The sequence below is a fragment of the Colletotrichum higginsianum genome, chromosome 2 (assembly GCF_001672515.1).
Source record: "Colletotrichum higginsianum IMI 349063 chromosome 2, whole genome shotgun sequence".
In the NCBI taxonomy this organism is placed as follows: domain Eukaryota; kingdom Fungi; phylum Ascomycota; class Sordariomycetes; order Glomerellales; family Glomerellaceae; genus Colletotrichum; species Colletotrichum higginsianum.
The window spans coordinates 4,725,117-4,745,496 of record NC_030955.1 but is presented as its reverse complement, the minus strand read 5'-3'; the positions used below and the strand labels follow the sequence as shown (position 1 = coordinate 4,745,496).

The window sequence follows — 20,380 nt, the reverse complement described above, 5'->3', positions numbered from 1 at the left end:
AACCCTGTAGTCGCGTGCCAGTACGGTTGCCAATCTAACCGTGACGGATGCGGCCACGCCTGGCAGCTGTTTATTTCCATCGTGATTCAATAAACAGCCGGCTAAAATCACTTCCGAGTGTTTGGTTCCATAGATGAGCCTATGTCTTTGCCAGACAACAGTTTGAGATATTGGACTGGGGGAACAATGGGGCCGTGACTTGGGAATGGTCTGGTGGTGCCTGAAGCACACGGAAAATTATTATCTGTATCACGCGCATCGCATCCCACATCTTGTGGCGGCAGCTCCACACCTCAGCATTTGTGGACATGGCGCAAAGATCTACACATTCTAACAGAATCAGCATGTTGTCAGCTATCATTTTTACGCCGGAATTACGAGGTGGGAGCCGTACCTTTGGAGAAGCGGCTCCAATCCTTCATCGTCAAACCTGCGCGTCCACTCTGTTCTAGAGGTTACGTATTGTGACAGTACTTCTGGATGTTACCCTGGCAATATGGAGCCCACTGATCTCCACAGTCTCTAGACACTGAAATGAGACGCCACACAAAAGGTTCCGCGCCCAGCTGTTCTCAATGCCATTGCCTCTGGCTTTTGTGGCCACTTTGGGTGTGTCTCAGGGAGTACACATATTAGTACCGACAAGATCTTGGACCGTCTCAAAAGCTCAGCTCATAGATCCAACATCAAGGCAAACAGCTCTGCACAAGATGCACCTCTGAAACTTTCTTGCACAAGGATGAAGGTGGGGGGAATGGGCTTCCAGAGGCGTGTGGAGATGGCAACGGGCCGAAGTCTGCTCGGACCTTCAGCGAACGACAAATGAGACGCTTGCGACTGGCTTGTGTGGGCTTTGAGGCGGTTGGGTTGTCTATGGCTATGCTCGGTTGAGCGGCAAGTGCTTCGAGGTGAAGAGGCGAAGAGGCGGCGGCGGCTACTTGCTGAATCTACACTAGCTCAAGATTTATGTCCAAAGCATTGGTCCAATAGCTTGCTTATCCTCGGTCATCACAAGAAATATGGCCTTCAACACTTCAAGAGTAAGAGGAACACGTTCATCGGACATCGTTGGGTAACCTTCGGGTCATCATGGTCGGTTATGCCATCTTCAAGTCTCGCCATGGTACCAGACCGAACCTCCTGTCCTTCGCCGGCACGACAACCCATCATAATCCCCTCATTATAGGTCAGAATTCGAACTCAAAGCTGGCTTGATCGATATGGTATCGATACCCCGACAGTAAGTGGGCCCTTGGGCGTTTACTCACGGTTTCACGTGGGCCTCATGTCACACCCCCATCATCTATCAACCCCCTTTCCCTGCGAGCTCTCGCGAGGTCCTCGCGTGGCGACCGGAAAGTTGGACGGAATCTTGCCGGTGGGAGCTGACGGCCGTTGAAGAATTATGGCCCCGGCGGGTCTCCCTGACATTCCGAGAGATCCCGTTGGATGACATTTCGTGCCCGTGTAGGTGCTTTGTCATAATTCTGTATCCCCTTGCCAGCCGTGACGATCTCTTGAGCCCCTTGGTTTGACTTAGTCCAGGGTTGGCCTCAGAATCCACCCACAGCGAGCCTCCATTTTCACCGTTTGGGCTATTGATCGACCTATCAAGCAGTTTCGTCAGGGGCAGTGGGCTTGTGAGAAACTAGATCCATCCACTTGTTAAGCGATGGTTCTGGAGCAAGGCTTCTCATCCGGTCCTCCATGCCGCTCTCCAGACTCGCAATGGCCATGCCCTCGCTCCCCGCCCATCAGGTTTGGCTCGTAGAATTCGGGACTGCAAAGTTGAGGAGATGGACCGCGGAGTCTTAATTGACGAGTTCCCCCAAACCCGGATCCTTGACATCCTCCGGTCTCTTCTGTCTTCCCGCGTTGTCTCGGCTTTGAGATCGACGCAAACAAACAATGATTGGACCAGGCGGAGACGCGCCCATGGCGCTCGGCGTCCTTTGGGGCTTGACGGGACTCACTCTGTGCTTCGTTTTGCTGCGGTTGTACACACGACTTGTTATCCTTCAAGCCTATGGTATTGACGACCACTTTTACAACTTTGCCTTCGTAGGTGGCTACCGTGCTCATGACGCCCATGCCGGGCTGCTTCGGTTATACTGACGTATCGCTCCTCAGATTCTTTTCGTCGCCTACGATGTCATGCTCACGATTTCTTCCTATTACGGCTTCGGCAGGAACGTAATGGAAATCGAAACGCCGGACGTACCACCGGCGATTTTGTACGAGGCCATCGGCACCACGATCCTCGTCTCCGCCATCGTCGTCTCCAAAGCTTCGTTGGCCTTGTTCCTCCTCCGACTTGTGAACACACGCCTGCATCAAATCGTCGTTCTTGGTCCAGTCATCATCCTTTTTCTCTTCGCCGTCGTTTCGCTCTTGGTCTTCTGGTTCTCGTGCGTACCGATAGAATTCCTCTGGAACCGGTTCATCCCCGGCGGAGTTTGCCACATTGACCCTGGTCCTATCTCTACGGCGGCTGGATCATGGAGCGTTGTTGTCGACTTCTGGTACGCTGTGACACCCTGGGCACTGTTGTGGAATGTACAGATGCCGAGACGTGAGAAACTCCTCATCAACGTGAGTATGAGCTTGGGTGTAATGTAAGTCCCTTTCCCTTGTCTTTCCTTTGGCGACAAGAAGCTGACACTTTTCAAGTGCTGGTGCGTGTGGTATCAAGAGAGCATTGGAGCTTAAAAACCTCAGCAGCTTGAACTTCACCAGTAAGCAGCTTACTATGCTCATTGCTAGTGTCACGATCAGCATGCCACTAGCGCAGGGGGTGTAGAATTTGCTAACATGATCTCTTCAACCAGAGGATACAGTCCAGCTTATCATTTGGCATGCGTGTGAGCTTGCGGTCACCATGGTCTGCATCGGCATCCCAGTCTGTCGCCCCCTTTTCAAAGGCTGGCTCAACCAATTCTCTTCCCGAGGCGACAGCAACCCTGGTCCATACACGAGAAACCTGACGGGGTCCAACGGCGGTTTTGGCCTGAGAACAATAGGAGGCACCGACTACACAGTAAGGGTTGGAATGAAGACACCCGAGTTGGATTTGAGCAGCGCTGCTGGCCGAAGTGGCGGAGGTATCGTTGGAGTCCCTGCTAAGCCTATCGGAAAGGCATATGGGGACGACAACAGCGTGGATTCGATTCTGGGGCCTGAGGACCGCCATGGCCATGCACGAGGCGTGGATACTGACGGGTATTCAAGTGAGGAGGGCAAGAGCGGTGCTCAGAATATCTGGGTGAAATCCGAGGTGCTGGTCAAGTCGACAGCAAGGGATTGATTCCTCGCCAGCCGATCATCCTTACTTGAAAGAGCGTTGTTCTTTTCCTGGCCATCACCGATAATCGAGTGATCGCCGAGGGTTTTTATGCCAGGACTTGCGTTGCGGAAGTTTGATGATAGATAATGATCACACATAAATAATCCTGAACCTAACATTAGCCGGCGTTTGACAGAAGAGTTGGTCATTCTTGCGACCGGTGTCTATTTTCTCCAGAAGTTTCCGTTGTCTGGGTCGAACCCGCTACTGGCTATCCGTCTTGCTATTATGCTCTGCGACCAGTCATAGGTGCAATCAAGTATTCCTTCAAGCTTACGTATACCGCAATGAACACAAAGGGATCGCTCTGCCACTCACTGCTAATTAGGGCACTCTACATTGCGGGTGCTGACATCCAACGAGTGTACCACCTTGTTACTCTATCATAGTAGAATGTGTGACATATAGGTAGGCTGCGATTGTTCTTCAGGCCATGTCTACCAATCTGTAGCAACAGGCGCTATGCCTGTGTTTCCAGAGTAATATGATGAAACATCAAAATATAGCCGCTAACCCTATAAGTCAATTTCACTACTTCCAACACTGTACCTACACACTTACCCCAGACTCGATATTTGATGAGATCAAAGCTCCAGAACTCAGAAATGTTCCAGTCTTCGGGCCTTCTCTCTGCTGCTGGCAGCCGAGACAATGTTTATGAGAGCAATTTGACACGAAAGATGAGGCATAGCGGACAGACGCCAGCCAAGGATAATGCGCGGTGATGCATGGTCAACCCAGTTTCCAGATTCGTCAGAATTGATACATAGCGCGAGGTCTTGTCGACTTCTTGCACCACGTTTTTGCTCAAGATGACCAAGGCCGCCGTCCACGGATGACCGAATGCAGGAAACTTTAAGGGCATATTGTCAACCTATCCAGAGAGGAGCTATCCACGGGTTCGGGTGCCTCTTCTTTTGATAAGACTTCTTATGGTGTCTCATGGAAAACTCATGAAAGCGGACGAATCTTTTGATAGCTTTAGCTCTTGGGTCATTTTGGGTTCTCAGGTCAGAAAACCCGATAAAATGCCGTATGCAGGGCAACTTACGAAGAAGAAGGTTCATCCATTGTAGCTAGTGCTTGATGTGTACCTTGACATAATTATACCCTCAGAAGTGGCGGCTTGTCGATTATTGGATATGATTGTTGAGCTCTCTGTCAGGAAGCTCTTTTCCTGCATCACGCCTCTGAAACCGACAAAGTCGCTGTGCCTTTTGCGTTTCCCAAACACAGTCTCGGGTTCCAGCAGGTCTTTTGCGAAACTGGTGATCGGGAAAGATTTCATCGGCTCCGTGGATCTGCCATTGTCCAGTTTCCTCAAGTGAATTAATTGTTCTCTGACTACTCTCGGTGTACCGTATGGATGACATGGCCTTTCCCAAACTGCTCCAGGTTGAAGTCGTCGTCAGAGACCACGTGGCTTGGTGTCATTAGGCTCGAACAGTCTGCCGAAGCCAATTCTTGTCGTAGTTGAAATTTATTTTAGTACAACATTTCATTGGTTAACGCATGGTTTCCGAGTTGAGATTCAGAGCGACTTCAAAGCAGTTTCCTCGGACACGAAGGTGTCCCCTTCGGTGTGTAATCGATGAAAGACGGCCTTTCACGCATCAATCTCGGTCTTTCTTCACTTTCGTTTTCATCCAAAAATCTGGCGGCTTCTAGAAACAATGATTCGAGTGAAGCGTCGATATTTCAGAACCTGATTCCATCTGATTCTTCCCCGGAGTTTCCCCCTCCGTTTTCCACTTCTCTAGTGGATGTGACACATTCCAGGTACAGTATCTTGAACGTAAGGCACTAATGCCTTTGAAAAATTCTGCAAATAGATACCGAGAAAAACTACAGGAACATGATTCCAAGACCGCAATGGCCCTGGAAATCCCCCTTATCGACAGTTCGTCGCGCCAGTCAAACTCGTCCTCATAGATGAAGAGGGGAGTTGGGCTTCTACAAGAAAACGGTACCATCCGGTGGTGAAAAACACTGTAGGCTGCTCTAAAACACACAGCGAGAGTCCGCATCATGGTGTATGCATTTCTAAGATTTGCAGCCCGGGACCTCGTTCCGACACTGTCTTTGAAGCGCAAAACGGAGTTTGCAAACCAAACACCTACACTTCGTTTCCCGAGAACGACCCCATTTGTTAGCTAAATGGCTCTGGAGCGGGTGAAAAGAAAATGGCCCATCCCAATTCTAACACAATGTCGAAAGAGCAACCTCGTACGCTTTCCATAGCCGGCCTGCATCGGCACAACCCTTCAGCCAGTATCCAGCCAGTACCAACCGAACGCGGGACGGTGCTCCGGACGTATCCCCACCAGGGTAACCTACTCTTACCTTTGACAAACCAGCGCACAGACCCACTACCTTCTCAGCTAGATAAGCTAGTGTTTGGGGTACAGCATCATCAATCAGGGCCTGCTGGCGAAATGGCATCGCGTCAGATTTCGGCTCACTAGTCATACTCTGAAGATTCTAGGTTCGATCCCTAGGTAGGTCGGGATAATCTTTTGCAGATTTTTGCAAATCTGCATGCAATTAATTCTTGCTGTAAAACCCATTGGGCTGCTTCCCTACTTTTTTAGCTCCCGGCACTTTGTTTCCTCAGCCTCCATTGCTTCATTCCCCCCTTGAATGTACACTTGCATTCCGCTTCATGACCTTGGTTCCGTTCTTTGAAGTGCTGCGCCGTCCCCGCCATGCCACGCCCACCATTTGCCAGCTGTCAAATGTCAGGGTCCAGATACAATCAACCAATCGCAGGGTTTGGATAGCCCAAGCCCGGGTGCAACCCCCCCACCGATCTCGGGACGGGAGCTCTCCCGACGATACCCATCCATCTTTTTTCCAACCGGACGTCGTCGACGCCCTTTTGCGTCTTCGACACCCCGCGAGACCTCACCGCCGGCCACCAAGCAAGCACTCGAGAGGGGCAGAACAAAAGGAGGTTGTACCGTTCAGCGTCGGCACCGCTCCCGTGCACTCCATTTTCCCCCTTCCTCTCCTTCCTTCACTTGCGACTCTCGTTTTACTTCACACTCGACAGTGTCGGCGGCCCGCGCATCGATCTTCATTTCCGAACCCTCGAAACCCTCCCGAGAGACTCCCCCACGATGTCGGCCTCCCTCCCCGGTGGCCGCGAGCTGCCCGCCTCCCAGCATGACCTCAGCACATACTGGGGTCGCGTACGACACAACATGGGCCTAACGGATCCGAGGTACGTCTCACGATTTTCCTTCTACGCTGCACCCAGTTTGCGCGCATCATGCGCTGGGCCGTCTCGCTACGGCGAAGATGTCTGCGATCAGAGTGTCCGCGCGTGTCAGCACCAGAACACATCGATGTGATAAACATCCTTGAAGCAAAGACAAGGTTGGCTAACACTTCGCTCCACACTCCTATAGCACCCTCCTCGTCGGCAGCACCGGACTCGAGCAAGCGAAGTCCCTCCTCACCGACTACAAGCAAGGAAAGATCCCGTTTATGACCCCCGACCTCTGGAAGGCCAAGAAGGTCGTCGACTCGACCCTCCACCCAGGTGCGACGAGCCCGTGAAAGTTACAACATTTCTCCCTTTGCACCGCTACGTCCCCAAAGGGGACCCGTTTCTTTCTCGACTAACACGCGGGCGCGCGCCGACCGTCCAGATACCGGCGAACCTGTCCTCCTTCCCTTCCGCATGTCCGCCTATGTGCTGACCAACCTGGTCGTCACGGCCGGCATGCTTCAGCCGGGCCTTGGAGTGAGACATCCCTCCCCATGAATCCTTTTCAGTTCTCACGACCAGACTCCTAACGCGCAACCACGTAGACAGCGGGTACGATTGCGTGGCAGGTCATCAACCAGTCCCTCAACGTCGCCATCAACTCGGCGAACGCGAATAAGTCTTCCCCCCTCTCCTGGCGCAAGTTAGGCGAGTCGTACGCCATGGCGGTTTCCGTATCGTGCGGTGTCGCCGTCGGTCTGAACAAACTTGTGCCGCGCCTGCGCAACCTCACCCCGGCCACCCGCACGACCCTCACCCGCCTCGTGCCCTTTGCCGCCGTCGCCTCGGCCGGTTTCCTCAACGTCCTCCTGATGCGCGGAGAAGAGATGCGCACCGGCATCGACGTCTTCCCCGTTCTCTCCGACGCCGAGCGCGCGCGCAAGGAAAAGGAGGAGGGCGACGGCGCCGGCCAGCCCCAGTCCCTCGGCCGTAGCAAAAAGGCGGCTCAGATCGCTGTCGGCGAAACCGCCGCCAGCCGCGTCTTCAACTCGACGCCCATCATGGTCATTCCGCCCTTGGTGCTCGTCCGTCTGCAACAGCAACAGTGGCTGAAGCAGCGCCCACGCCTGACTGTGCCCGTCAACCTCGGTCTCATCCTGGTCACAAGCTACGCAGTCCTCCCGCTGGCTCTGGCCGTCTTCCCCCAGCGGCAGACCATCAGCGCCGACAAGTTGGAGCCCGAATTCCACGGCCGCGGCGGGACTGACGGCCTCGTCGTGTTCAATAGGGGCTTATAGACCACTGCCATGTAACTGGGATTGGCCAATCGTGAAAATCGGCATCAAGCGGATGCCGCAGAGAAGATGAAAGGAATCCGGCGCTCGGGTGCGACGAGCGTATCTTAGACAACAGCAGGTCTTGCCGGAGTGTCTCTGATGTGCTCCCCATCGGCATGGGATGTCGCAACTGCATCCGTCAGAGGGGCCTTCCGTCCCCGGCGGGCGTGATATGGGTTTGGAAATACGGTATCAGATCGGACGTTGAAAGTGTTTCATGCCTCCATGTTGCCCTTGGCACGGGAGCTCCGCCGATACCGTCCGACCTTTGAGCCGTGAATGAATTTGGCAGAAACAGATTTGGCTTGCTGGCTGTCCGGGTGCGTGATCCTCAGGGAGTTCGTTTGTCTTGCTCTCTGCGGATCCTCAAGACGCATATGCATTTGACGCATACAGTTGGCCCAGAGACCCACGCGACATCTTTAGATAGCAAATATCCTTTGCCAGTGAAGGCCAACAACAGCTGTCAAATTCTGGGGGCGTAGTGCTTTCCAGGCGGACTTGTACGTATCGCCAGCCTTTTGATGTGATTTATTCGGGGTTTGTGAGGCGGGGTGGATTCAAGTACGGCTGGGGTCGACGTGCAACGGGCGAAGGTAAAGCAGTGCGGACAGCGCTAGGCAGTCCATGCTATGCAACACAGTGACGGGTAGGCAGAGCATTACCGAGCAACTGGGGAAGGTGGGCTCCTTAGAGCCATGGTGATGCTGATAAAGGTACGGGCCTCCCCCACGGTTGCTGACTTTTAGTTTGTCCGGGTACGTGGAAGAGAATGGCATCCCCAGCGAATCCGGGGCACCACTATCGCGGCGACAGGGTCTGGAAACGGTGTGAGATGATTTCATCAAGCGGGCTGTTGAACCGACTGCCTTGGGGCGGTATACCAAACTTGGCAAAGAGTCGCCACCGGAGGACGGAGAGACGGCAGCGGCGGACCACCGTCGCTGCCGACGACGAAAATATCTCATGCATGAGGCACCTCTCTGCCTACTTCCACCTAAATAACTTCCCCAAGGACGGTCCGTTCATCTCAGGCGTCCAACACAGAAAGACTATTAGAATTCAACAACGCTAGGTGCAGTGCTGTGAATGAAGTAAGCCTGTCGAGGCACTCGACAGCATGTTCAGTAGTTAGCTCAGGGGCATTGTCTCCTACTCATGGCATCCAGCTCTAAAGTCTGTGTCCTTTGGCAGTTTCTTGGTAATGTACCTCCTAACCTCTGGACGACTCAGTCTTGCCTGTATTGTTGAGCCAATACATACCAGCTCCTGGAGACTAGGCGATATGGACGACAGGAAGACAGGGCTCCCTCTCAACCCACGATGGCCCATCTGCCGGTTGCGACGGCTGAAGTACAGCGTATGCAACCGCAACCCCCCCTCCCAGACGCTTGGGAGGTGCCAGTGGGTGGTCGGCAACATGACAGCCGGTTATGTGCATGCTACAGGAGACGACAGGCGAGCCTGCGACAAAAGCACGGATCAAAGGCTTTGGGAAACGGAAAAGCAAGCTGAAAGGCCCCCCCGACGAGTTTTCGCTCGAGGAACTGAAACCTCGCAGCCGTCAATTTGAGTGGCGGATGGCACCAGCATGCTCAGCCCTGGATGAAAAAGCACAGGGCGAGAACAGCGAGAGGCATGTTGCGAGACACCCTCAGCTTGCCGTAGGCAGAGCGGGAAGCCTCCGCTGGAGGCCGACCTGTGCGAACCATGGAGGGGTTTGACTGCTGTCTATCTAGCGGCGCCAATATTAATTGACAATGGCGGCCAAGCAACACAATCTTGCCCGTTGATTATTGTTTATGAGGGGGGTGATATAGGTGGTTGTTCTGTGTCCCCTCACCAACAATGTTTCGCGCGAGGCACAGCATCTGGGCCCATGCCTGGCTAGTCTCGGTTGCCACGGATTCGATGTCATGGAGGTCATGCAGGCACTTTACGCCACGCACCAGACGGGCACGCTGCAAAGAGAAGAGAGACTGTGAGCGGCAGCCATCGCGTCGACAGTGGGTCGGCTCCCTCGCATGCGTCTCGTTTCTTCGAAGTCCTTCTACCCAAGGGTCAAATGACACTCCCCAGCCTCCGGCGGTCTCGAAAATCGTCCGGTAGCATTGGTATTCCATTTTATCAGACAACCAAAAGCTACGCGTTCAAATGGAACTTTTGTCGTGTGGGAAAAGATTTGTCGTCGATGGAGTCGCGCAGATACAGACATGGTGTTGGTTGGGAGGGGGACAGGACGTGACGTGAGGGAGGGGCTGATGACAACAGCACAGCGAGAATGCCCTCTCGGTCCTGTCTGTGCCTGTGTAGTGTGGTAAGAGTGCGTAAAGCTGTGGAGACAACGGGCTCCTTGTCTCCGCCGGTCTTTTGTCCTTCTGAACTTGAGCGATGGATGCCAAGTGCCCTCCGCCGTCGTGATGGCTGCGACCCTTCGCCTCCTTCCCCCACCCTGTTGTGGCCTACGCCTGTGATTGGTTGAAGACGCCATAGGGTACTGCTCCCCGAAGACTCCATTGGCGCATTTTGGGACGGGAGGCAAGGATCTAGACGCTTGTGAGTGCTTGGAGATTCGTCCGCTATTGTGATGTGTGCACCGTTGGGTTGCCGCAGAGGAGACGGTGGGATCGGACCAAAAGCAGCGGTATCCATAGAGATCTAAAGCCCAAGAGACGGCCAGTGCTGGCTGGTCGAGTGAGTAGTCAAACACCATTATGTTTTTCCGTTTGAACTGGTGTCTCGACACGGGGAGGAAGGAGTGTCCCCTTTTAACTTTTCATCCAGTGCGATGAGATCTTGGCCGACTGCCTGAAATGTGTGGATCATGCTTTTTGGCAGTGTTTGAACTGATCAACAGTACACCCAGTGCCACGAGGCAACGATGCAACTAGGCAGGCAGGCAGAACGAAGCCAGCCGGCGACCAAGGGAACGGCCAGAATATTCGGCTGAGGCGAAAATGCGAAATCCAAAGCCGGCGTTGGGTCCCGGGATGGGTACCCATCGTGTCTGCATCTTTTTGACCCTTTCTGACGTATTGCAGCCCTCAGGGCATTGTATTTCCGAAAACCCAGTGTAATAACTAGGTCGTGTTTCCATGAAATAAGGACAAAGATAGGCAGGGCTGTTTTGTCAGCAGCAAACCCCGTTACGGTATCCCTATATTGCGTTGTATGTTCTCGTGATGGTGTCTGCCCTACCCTGCCCTGCCTGGCCGTGGAGCGGTGTCGTGGGACGGTAACACCGGGGGCCGGCGGGCGGGGAATGGTTCCATTCATCCAACCATCCTTTGGTCCACCTGTCGATATCGCAGGTGCGCGGTTGGAGTTCGGTTTATTTACTGTGTGCATATATGTTCAGACCAGACCAGACCAGCCCGGTCCAGTCCAGCATACTGCGGTATCTCGAGCGTGAGATTGTTCACACCAAAACCGAATACCTACTGACATTTGAGGGCGGCAGCCAGGTGCAACAGTACCACGCCATAGTGAACGGCGACGGCAAGGCGCTGTGCAACGACGTGACTTCGGAAGAGGCGACTTGGCCAGGCCGGCGGGACGCTAAACCCGTCTGGACAATGGTCGTGGAGGCAGATTGGCGGGCAGGCGAGTTAGGGTGGAGGGCTGACTCCAAAAGCGACCCGCCAAGTGCGTAAAGTGGGTGAGAGGAGCATGGCCGTGAAGCTGTTCCCCGGCCATGGGATTGGCATGTCTTGATTTTGTGAGCGTGACAAGGCAAGCCGTGGGCAAAGTTGTAGGACCAAGAGCGGTGGAGCTAGGGAGCCGTGACTTGACCTAAGTGGGATGACATTTTGTGGTTGTAGTTTTGACGATCTTGGAAACGATGACGGTTAGAAATAGCCCGGCGGGTTTGAAACAAACCATCGGGAAGTGAATCCCTTCAAGGACGTTGTTGAGGTCAAAAAGTCGGCCGTGTTGCGGTTTGGTGGTGAAGCGGCGGGATTCACGGTGAGAAAATGGCGGCGCGCGCTAGAATGCGGCCAGACGGACATTTCCAGCGTGGCGGCGCTTCCTTCCTCTCTTGCAGTCTCACTCTTGGGTCCTGTCTGTCCAGGCTGTCCTGGTGGTGCTTTCTTAACCTTGCTCCTTCCGTCAGCGGCTTTGCACCTGCTGCTCTCGGTTCACGGTGTCGCTCCTTCCTCTCCGCCTCGTGTCACCGGTGGTGCTCTTCTCCGTACCCCCATTTTGCAATTGGCAGTCGCCGTTTCCCCTATTGAATGAATCAAACAGACGATGAAATGAAACCTCCCAGCCGTGCAATGCAAAAATAAAGAACCCGATCCTGACCAGCAAAAGGGCACTCCGCACATGAAAACGAAATATGGTGTGCGTCAAGGCCTGCAGTGACAGGCCCCTTGTACCTGCCGGAAGCACAGTGGCCAGGCGAGAGGCTAATTAATTAAGTACACGGGAAGCACCTATCCCCTCCGGTGTCGACCCTACCTAAGGTGCCTACGGATACACAGTTCGTACATCCAGCATCATCCAGTCTCATCAACCTACGGACACTCTGTGACAATGTTGCCAAAACGTGGCTCAGCCCTCAGCACTGTCCGATGGGTTCAGATCGATTTGGCTAAGAACAGAGCGATTCCAGTGCTGCACCTCGAGTACTGAATCTTCCATGTGCGGCGGCACCGTCGGACGGCCTCGCTTCCGCTGCGGCATGGGCATATGTCGCGACATTAGTCGACATTGACTTGGATGCGGAAGTATCATGAAAGTGGGAAATAGATGTCAGATAGTAAAGTACCTGATTCATCATGTCAGATTGCTGTAGTCAGTGAGTACTTCCTATTTGTGTTGGTGGAGGTACGGATACGTCTCAATGTCTGAATCGAGGTGTGTGCACAGGGAACTGGAGAAGGCGCAGGCCGGAAAGTAAGGTACCTACCTACCTTTGCCTCGACTCGTTCTCTCGCCTTCTCCGCTCCCGCTTTAGGCTACTAACGAGGCACTTTGTCTAACTGTCAGTCTGTCCGCAGCACAGATACTGCATTTACCATACAACATTGCGCCTCTAGGAACCAACAACGAGCTTGGTGATTCGTTTCAGTGGGTTCTTTTTTGATGCTGTGAGTGCAGATGGGTCGATTCATCCTCCGTCCTGGCCGTAGGTGGTTCATTTGTTATTCCAGCAGGAGGTCTAACTGCCCGCCCGTCTCCTTTCGGCCTTGGCTCCAAGTGGACGACTACAGATATAGAGGGTCCAGCAACAAATCTCCTTCTCGCCTGTGCAGTCAGTCGGCAATGTTGTCTGCTTTTGTCATTCGTCCACCGACATAATTGAACGAAGATGAAGAAGGGGCATGGCAACTGGGGAGTCGGGGGGAGTAAAACGGCACCCCATTCATTGTCTTGCCAGGTACCTAGCCTTGCTATCAGTGTTCGTACCTACTAAGGTACCCTCTAGGTACTCAGCCAGCCAGAGAGATACCTCAATTCAAGTGCGCAGCAGGCAGTGTATCAAAGTACCCATCATGTTGTGAGCTCTGTCTCTTGAAAGTTGGCCTAGCCGATTTCTCTGCCCCTTCAATGTTCATTCATCCTGACTTAACTTCCATTTCCGCTTTCCAGACACGCACTCACCGGCACCACCAGAACCAAGACTACGACACACACAACCTATTCTTCTTCGCCCATGCCCACCACGCCAACGCCCGCCCTCCTCCCCTTGTGCTCGTCCGTTCGCCCAGTTTCTCCACAATTGGTCTCCTCCTCCTCCTCCTCCTCCTCCTCCCCACGGACGAAAACAAGTGCATCGGCCGGCCATCCCTCGGAACCTCGTCACTTTTCGACCACAACGTCCACCACTGACTGACTGCGGCGACTTGTTTTTATCTCGGTTCCCAGCTTGTTTCTCCGTCCCTCCTTCCCTTTCTCCCTTCACTCCCGTCATTTGTGCTTTTGGTAGAAAAAAACAACAACAAACAGACACCGAACCTTACCAGCACCTTCCTCATCTTCAATGTAGGAAGACGCTTTCCAACACGAGACATACCGTCATCAGCCGAATCCCCCCCGACTCCACCAACCGCCGCCGCTGCTCCCACCATCAAACTCGCTGTACCTTCTGCACCCGCACCGTACGAGCCACTTTGTGCACGACTCGGGAACACCAGCCCGAGGACCCTGGAGTCCTTGTTGTCGAGCCTATTAGCGATACCCCGACGCCAAAAGAGACTGCACCAGGCTGTTTTTGCCCATTAATCTGCGGCCCAGTCCATGTACACTTAGACACACGGCCACCACACCACAGAAACCAAGGGCTGCACACAGGGCACATTCTTCACTGGGTGATCACTGAACATTGCACTTACTACGCTTTGAAGTGCACCTTTCTTCCCTTCTCCTTAACCATCCCCCTCCCCCAAGTTAAAAAAAAAAACACCTGGGACCAATTTCGAATCCACTGTTTGGACTTGAAAGCCCCCAAAAAAGGACCAGCGGGCACGTACCCAGCTGCACCAGCACGCCGGCAAAGAGGAAGAAGGACTGCGAAACCACCTTCCTCCCGCTTTCCCTCAACCGTCGAACCTTCCTTCCCTCGTCCTCGCCCTCGTCCTCCGCTCTCTCCTCAACACCAAACGTGATTCTCACGAGCCCGGTAACACACGAGGAGAATCATGTCGACCCCGACAACGGCCACTGCGACACTGCCTCCTCACTCGCATTATCATCATCCCCATTACCCCTACAACCATCAGCCGTACCAGGCCTCTACTGCTACGGGCTCCTCATACCGTCAGCCCGCAAACCCAATCCTCTCCACTTCCTCCTCGACGGCGACGGCGACGGCTAGACTGCCTTCCTCGTACGCCAACTCGTCGAGCATCGCGTATTCTACCACTTCTACTGCCAGTCACGCCGGTCCAAATGGCCTAGGCCCTTCAGCCTCGTCAGCCACTTCGAGGACCATTCACGACATTTCGAGTCCCGACGCGAACTACTCCGTTAACGCAATGCCTACCAACTCACAATCTCAGTCTTCCCAGTCAGGTCGCAAGCGACGACGCTCAAAGGAGCCCGACTGGAACAAGTTCTACAAAAACGGCCTCCCCAAGGAAATCATCGTCATCGATGATACCCCCGAGCCAGAGCAGGGCAAGGTTGTCGGCAATGGCGTAAGGGTCGTGTCCAACGGCAACGGCAACGCCATCGCCACCAACGGTGCCAGCAGTCGTCCTATTCCCAAGAAGCGGAAAAGAGACGACGAGCCTCAACCGTACGACCCTGTCTACCACAACAGCAAGTACGCCGCCTCCCACACAACCACTCCTCATCACAACGGGACCCCCAGCGGCTCCACCATTTCAACCGATCGCACGACGAACTCGGCCATCCATACCACGGCTGCCACCTCACTGTCCTCGAACGGCCAGGAATATTACGATGTGCAGCCCGGCCAAAAGAGGAAGAGGACTCGTCAGCAGATCGCTCAAGAGGCGAAGAAGAGAGAGGTCGAAGGCCTTGGCGATCCCTTCGTCAGCTACAAGCCGCCCCCCTATCCTCCCAAGAAAGCCTCCGACGTGCACGTTCGGGTGGTTCAGGATGTATGCTTTGTTCCATCGAGCCTCGTGGTTGTTCTTTTTGCTGACTCCAGTCCTACAGGCCGGCTACAACAAAAACGCTAAAGTCGACGATGACGATGGACACTACATTGTCGTTCCCGATGCAGACTTGACGAAAGAGTGTAAGCATCAATACGCCTGCCACATTTTCAGTATTAACCGCTGACCATGGCTACAGACCAAATGGTCAAACTTCTCGGACAGGGTACCTTTGGCAAGGTCGTCCAGGCTCGAGACCGAAGGAGGAACAAGTCGGTTGCGATCAAGATCATCCGATCGGTACAAAAGTACCGAGATGCATCTCGAATCGAGCTCCGAGTCCTGGCCACGCTTAAGGAGAACGACAGTGAGAACCGCAATCGTTGCATTCACCTGCGGGACTGTTTCGACTATCGCGGCCACATCTGCATCGTCATGGACCTTCTCGGACAGAGCGTCTTCGATTTTCTGAAAAGCAACAGCTTTGTGCCTTTCCCCAACAGTCAAATCCAGAGTTTTGCCCGCCAGCTCTTTACCAGTGTCGCCTGTAGGTCGAATTCTGTCCAAGATGATCGCCGAACACAGCTGACATTTTCCAGTTCTGCACGACCTCAATCTCATTCACACTGATTTGAAGCCCGAAAACATCCTTCTGTGCGACAGCGCATACCAAACTTTTACGTACAACCGAAAGATACCCTCCTCGTCTACGACCGTGAACCGTCAGGCGAACCAGCGCCGAGTCCTACTGGACACTGAAATTCGTCTCATCGATTTTGGCTCCGCCACTTTCCAGGATGAATACCACAGCTCTGTCGTATCTACTCGTCATTACAGGGCACCCGAGATCATTTTGGGCCTCGGGTGGTCTTTCCCCTGCGATATCTGGAGCATAGGGTGCATTCTGGTCGAATTCTTCACCGGCGACGCCCTCTTCCAAACCCACGACAATCTGGAACATCTTGCCATGATGGAGATGGTCGTTGGTCAGAGGATAGACTCTGGTCTTGTCCAAGCCGTCAACAAAATGGCCACTCGGAGCGGCGGAAACCCAGCCTCCAAGTATGTAGCCGACTTCCGTGGCCCACGCACGTTTGATTTTAACCGTCTTCTACAGGTACTTCAAAAGGCTCAAGCTTGACTACCCCACGCCGGAGACGACGCGGGCTTCTAAGAGATTCGTCAAGGCGATGAGGCGACTCGAGGTCAGCACTTTCCCGCATGCAGCCTAACAACGCCAGCTTACTAATCCCTTGCAGGACATTATCCCTTCAAACACTACCTACTTCAAGAACTTCTTGGATCTTCTCCGGAAGATCTTCGTCTACGATCCCCAGCACCGCATCACCGCGAAGCAGGCGTTGCAGCATCCTTGGTTCAAGGAACCCGCGACACCGGACGATGGTACCGAGGCCGCCAAGATTCGCTTGGAACGATTGAGACAGGAGCAAGATCATCGGCATCACGCATGATTCTAGCAACTTGGCTGTCTCCAACCCTTACGTCTATAACGAACAAAGTCGAGCATGATATGGGAGTTGGGCCGTTTGATATCAGGTCTGTACGATGGGGGGATGGGTATGGAAGGGCATGGCGCTCGTGCGACTTGATTTTTCTGGCATGCACCTCGTCAGAGGCTAGCCTCAATCTGCCTCTTAATAGCAGGCTTGATTGGACGCGGGTTTTTTCTTTGGGTTGTGTTTTATGGGATGGTTCCTGGTCAAACTTGCAGCAACACAGAGGAGTAGCATGGACGATCGAGCCACGCCCAGGGCAGCGTTGCTAGTAAAATGATGTCTCGGTGAGAGAGACGTCGCGCCTTTTCGCCAGGCCCAATAGAGCGATTTCTCTAGACTACCTCGAGCTTATATGGGCTCGTCGGCAACTCCTTCAGCTCTACCTGGAGTGACCCCCTGATGGATGACTTGGACTGAAAAAAAAAGCCCAACAACTCGAACTCGCAGTTGTCGTTGCCCGATTTTGGGGCAAGAAGATGGGCCTAGCTTGTGAGTAATACTTAGGATTACCGCTATACTCAAATAGTGTACTTCTGGCTAATATCAGTTCTATCTCTAGGTTCAGCTCCAACTGCCTGGATCAGTTCCCGGGTGTGCTCTTCCCCGGCGATTCAGGAGTCAACCTGAGTCGCCCGCCTGATCAAGTGCGAGGCCGGCACTTCCGTTCGCTCCCGAGATGGAGAGAATGAAAGCATCGTTTTCATCGAGATTCTAGCCTTACCTTAGCCAAGCCGCACGTCATGAATGAGGCAATTAGGCAGGCAATCTCGGGCGAAATAAGGAGCTCCGACAAAGAAACTCGCCTTTCAAATCACTATGACGATGCTCTTTTCTGCGACAAGTTACATGACCGGGGGTTGCGTTGTGTGCTTTGAAGCAAGGACAGTCCGTCTTATTGTTTGTTCCCGGTCGAGCCAAGCTGAAAGACGGACACAACCATCAAGTTCGAGCTTCTTCGCTGACAATGTGATTTTTTCGCCGCTCGATTGTACAAATGGTTTCGCTTCCCATCCTCTTATGGGCCAACTGATAAGGGGAGGGCAGAACGAGTATAGCAGCCACGGGATCAACAGTACTTTTGTGTATCCCGCCAGCAAACCCGAAATCGATACTAACAATACAATACTACAATCACACAATATGTGGACCAGACCCTCCAGAGTCGCACCACCACCTGCTGGAAAGCCCAACCAATTCCAATGCATTCACGACCTGTCGGACGTGACGGTCAGAAAGCTGACCCGATACCTCTATCTTTCACAACGACACAGCACTGCCCATCCTCCCGACTATTGGCTACAAGGCCAAGAGCAAGGTCTGCACGATCTTCCTAGCGACTGTCTCCGTCCAAGAGTCGACAACCTCAATGTGGTAAACTTGGTCAAGCGTGGTCTAATGAGCATCAGCGAGAAACATCAACTGCCCTTTACGCCAAAAGCAGCTGTGCTCTGTTCATCCCATCGCGGCCTCAACTCGTGGACGATCCACGCACTCTTTGCGCTAGTCACGAAAGAGATCACGAAAGAGACGGAGCGACTGCGTCGAGACAGAGGCGGCAGGAATCTGGAATATTCGGTTCCGATCCAGGAGTTTCTCCACCGTCTGGACGCGATACAAGCCTTGTGGATGGACCCACCGACGTTCGAGATGGTCTTTGGTCGCCTGCCTGGTGGGCTTGAAAAGGTCGCTTCTCAGTGCGAGGCTTGCATTCTAGCTGCCATTGGGTCCCGCAAGTCCTTCCTCAGTGACCTCCGCGCCAATCTGATTGCTCGGACAGAAACGGAGAGACCGGTTCTCCAAAGGGTCGTGGAGTCCTGGCTTGCTTATTTCCCGACGGAAACACAACAGTCAATCAACCAAGGCAGCTCGTTCTTGGCTGAAGAGATCCGGACCGTACGCAGAGAGATTGTAGCGGCTCGGCAGAAAAGGCGAGATGCCAAGCGGCAGCGGAGGGAACGCCGTACTCCGAACCTGTCGAGCAGGAGCAGCCAGGCGCCGGTATCTGTCCAGGCCTCTCAGCTTTCTGCCACCGGGAGACCATCCGAATCGAGCCAGCAGAGCCTCGTTTCCAACGGGGAGGATCTGGCTGCCGATCTTGATGACGGCAATCAGCCGTGGGAGGATGCTGTTGGAGGCTTTTACGAACGCTTGGCTGTTCAAAATGGCAACGGGCATGCGTTCGACCGCAACTCGGTGCATCCTGCCTTTAGCGAGGTGAACACTCAAGCCGATCCTTTTCGATCTCGGGCGTTCGAAACTGGACTCGAGGTCGAACGCAGCGAACAAGACGCCATCTGGGAGGATGCGGTTTCGAACAGCGATTCTCTCACGTCAAGACGGCAACCCATGATGCCGTCGTCTTCGACCAGACAGGAACAACAGCCGAGCAACGCCACTCTCCCTCCGTCGATGCTTCAAGACGAGCACCGAGTCAGCAATCGTTTCCGTAACGTAGCCACGAGCAGTGTCTTTCTGAACGATGAGCCGGCTCAGGATGTGCCTTCGCGCTCCGAGGCATCCCCTACCGCCCAACTGTACACCCGGCATCGCAACGTAGCACCGAGCAGCATCTACACGAACACTGAGCCAGCCCGGCCCCATCCTCCACGGACCGACGTGGCTGCCTCCGCCGCCCGGTCTCAATTAGGGCTATCGGGCTCGGTCAGCAACAGTGACCCCGCGCGCCGCTCCCGCACAGACGCGGCAGTAAGTAACCCCTCCTCCAGGCCTCAGGATAACAGACCCGTGATACAGGATTATCCGACAACAGACCCCCCTCGCTGGCCTGGCCCGAGCCCGCACAACGATCCGAACCGGCGCGCATTCGACGATGAGAGACTGATGCGGATGGGACAACAAGGTGAGATCGTGGAACGGATGGGATTTATGGAGTACTACGAGAACAAGCGGAAGCCCAAGCCCATACCCCCTTCGGGACGCCGGATGCACTACGGGGCGCAGCCGACTTCCGCGTCGCCGCAGCCTCGGCCTTTCATCTCTCGTACGCCGTCTGCTCCACCCCCCGTCCCTGGATCGGTTAGGAACCCTACTCTCGACGAGGTGCGCCACGTGGCGGCGGCACGGGGTTCCGTTGCGCTCAGCGACGTCTCGACCCTTTGGCCTCACGACTCCATCACTAGCGTCGGTATGCCCAAATAGGTTTCTGGCTTATGAAAGATTCGCTGGCGTTTCCATGGTCTGGCTTGGTGTCCTTTTTTGGAGGGGAACGGATTGTAAGTAGACGACGGTAAGTCCTGTAGAGATGGTTCTTTTAGTCGGAGGAACATTCAATTCCATGTCACTCGTTATTGCAAGGGCGGTCCCAACTGTGTGTTTGTGAAATCAAATATTAAGCTATCTACCGTTGTGGCCCCTGAGGCAAGTCTGCGACAAGATGCTCTCTC

The 20,380-nt window shown here is 54.0% G+C and overlaps 5 protein-coding genes across 5 annotated transcripts; all 5 read left to right on the top strand.

Annotated features, from left to right (window-relative positions):
• Positions 1-1,908: 1,908 nt before the first annotated feature.
• Positions 1,909-3,304, top strand: CH63R_03129 (Integral membrane family protein; the record flags this gene model as incomplete). The annotated part of the gene is made up of 4 exons (XM_018298104.1): positions 1,909-2,061; positions 2,131-2,615; positions 2,671-2,735; positions 2,829-3,304. 4 exons carry the CDS (start codon positions 1,909-1,911, stop codon positions 3,302-3,304), a joined length of 1,179 nt encoding a protein of 392 aa, XP_018162920.1.
• A 3,158-nt stretch (positions 3,305-6,462) lies between these two features.
• On the top strand, positions 6,463-7,852 carry CH63R_03128 (putative mitochondrial transport protein; the record flags this gene model as incomplete). Its single annotated transcript, XM_018298103.1, has 4 exons — positions 6,463-6,566; positions 6,754-6,900; positions 6,947-7,091; positions 7,160-7,852. 4 exons carry the CDS (start codon positions 6,463-6,465, stop codon positions 7,850-7,852), a joined length of 1,089 nt encoding a protein of 362 aa, XP_018162919.1.
• A 3,389-nt stretch (positions 7,853-11,241) lies between these two features.
• On the top strand, positions 11,242-11,544 carry CH63R_03127 (uncharacterized protein; the record flags this gene model as incomplete). The annotated part of the gene is made up of 1 exon (XM_018298102.1): positions 11,242-11,544. One exon carries the CDS (start codon positions 11,242-11,244, stop codon positions 11,542-11,544), a length of 303 nt encoding a protein of 100 aa, XP_018162918.1.
• A 2,991-nt stretch (positions 11,545-14,535) lies between these two features.
• CH63R_03126 (Protein kinase) lies at positions 14,536-16,931 on the top strand (the record flags this gene model as incomplete). Its single annotated transcript, XM_018298101.1, has 6 exons — positions 14,536-15,462; positions 15,521-15,602; positions 15,659-16,006; positions 16,059-16,521; positions 16,577-16,664; positions 16,719-16,931. 6 exons carry the CDS (start codon positions 14,536-14,538, stop codon positions 16,929-16,931), a joined length of 2,121 nt encoding a protein of 706 aa, XP_018162917.1.
• Positions 16,932-18,116: 1,185 nt separating this feature from the next.
• CH63R_03125 (uncharacterized protein) lies at positions 18,117-20,135 on the top strand (the record flags this gene model as incomplete). Its single annotated transcript, XM_018298100.1, has 1 exon — positions 18,117-20,135. One exon carries the CDS (start codon positions 18,117-18,119, stop codon positions 20,133-20,135), a length of 2,019 nt encoding a protein of 672 aa, XP_018162916.1.
• Between the last annotated feature and the right edge of the window lie 245 nt (positions 20,136-20,380).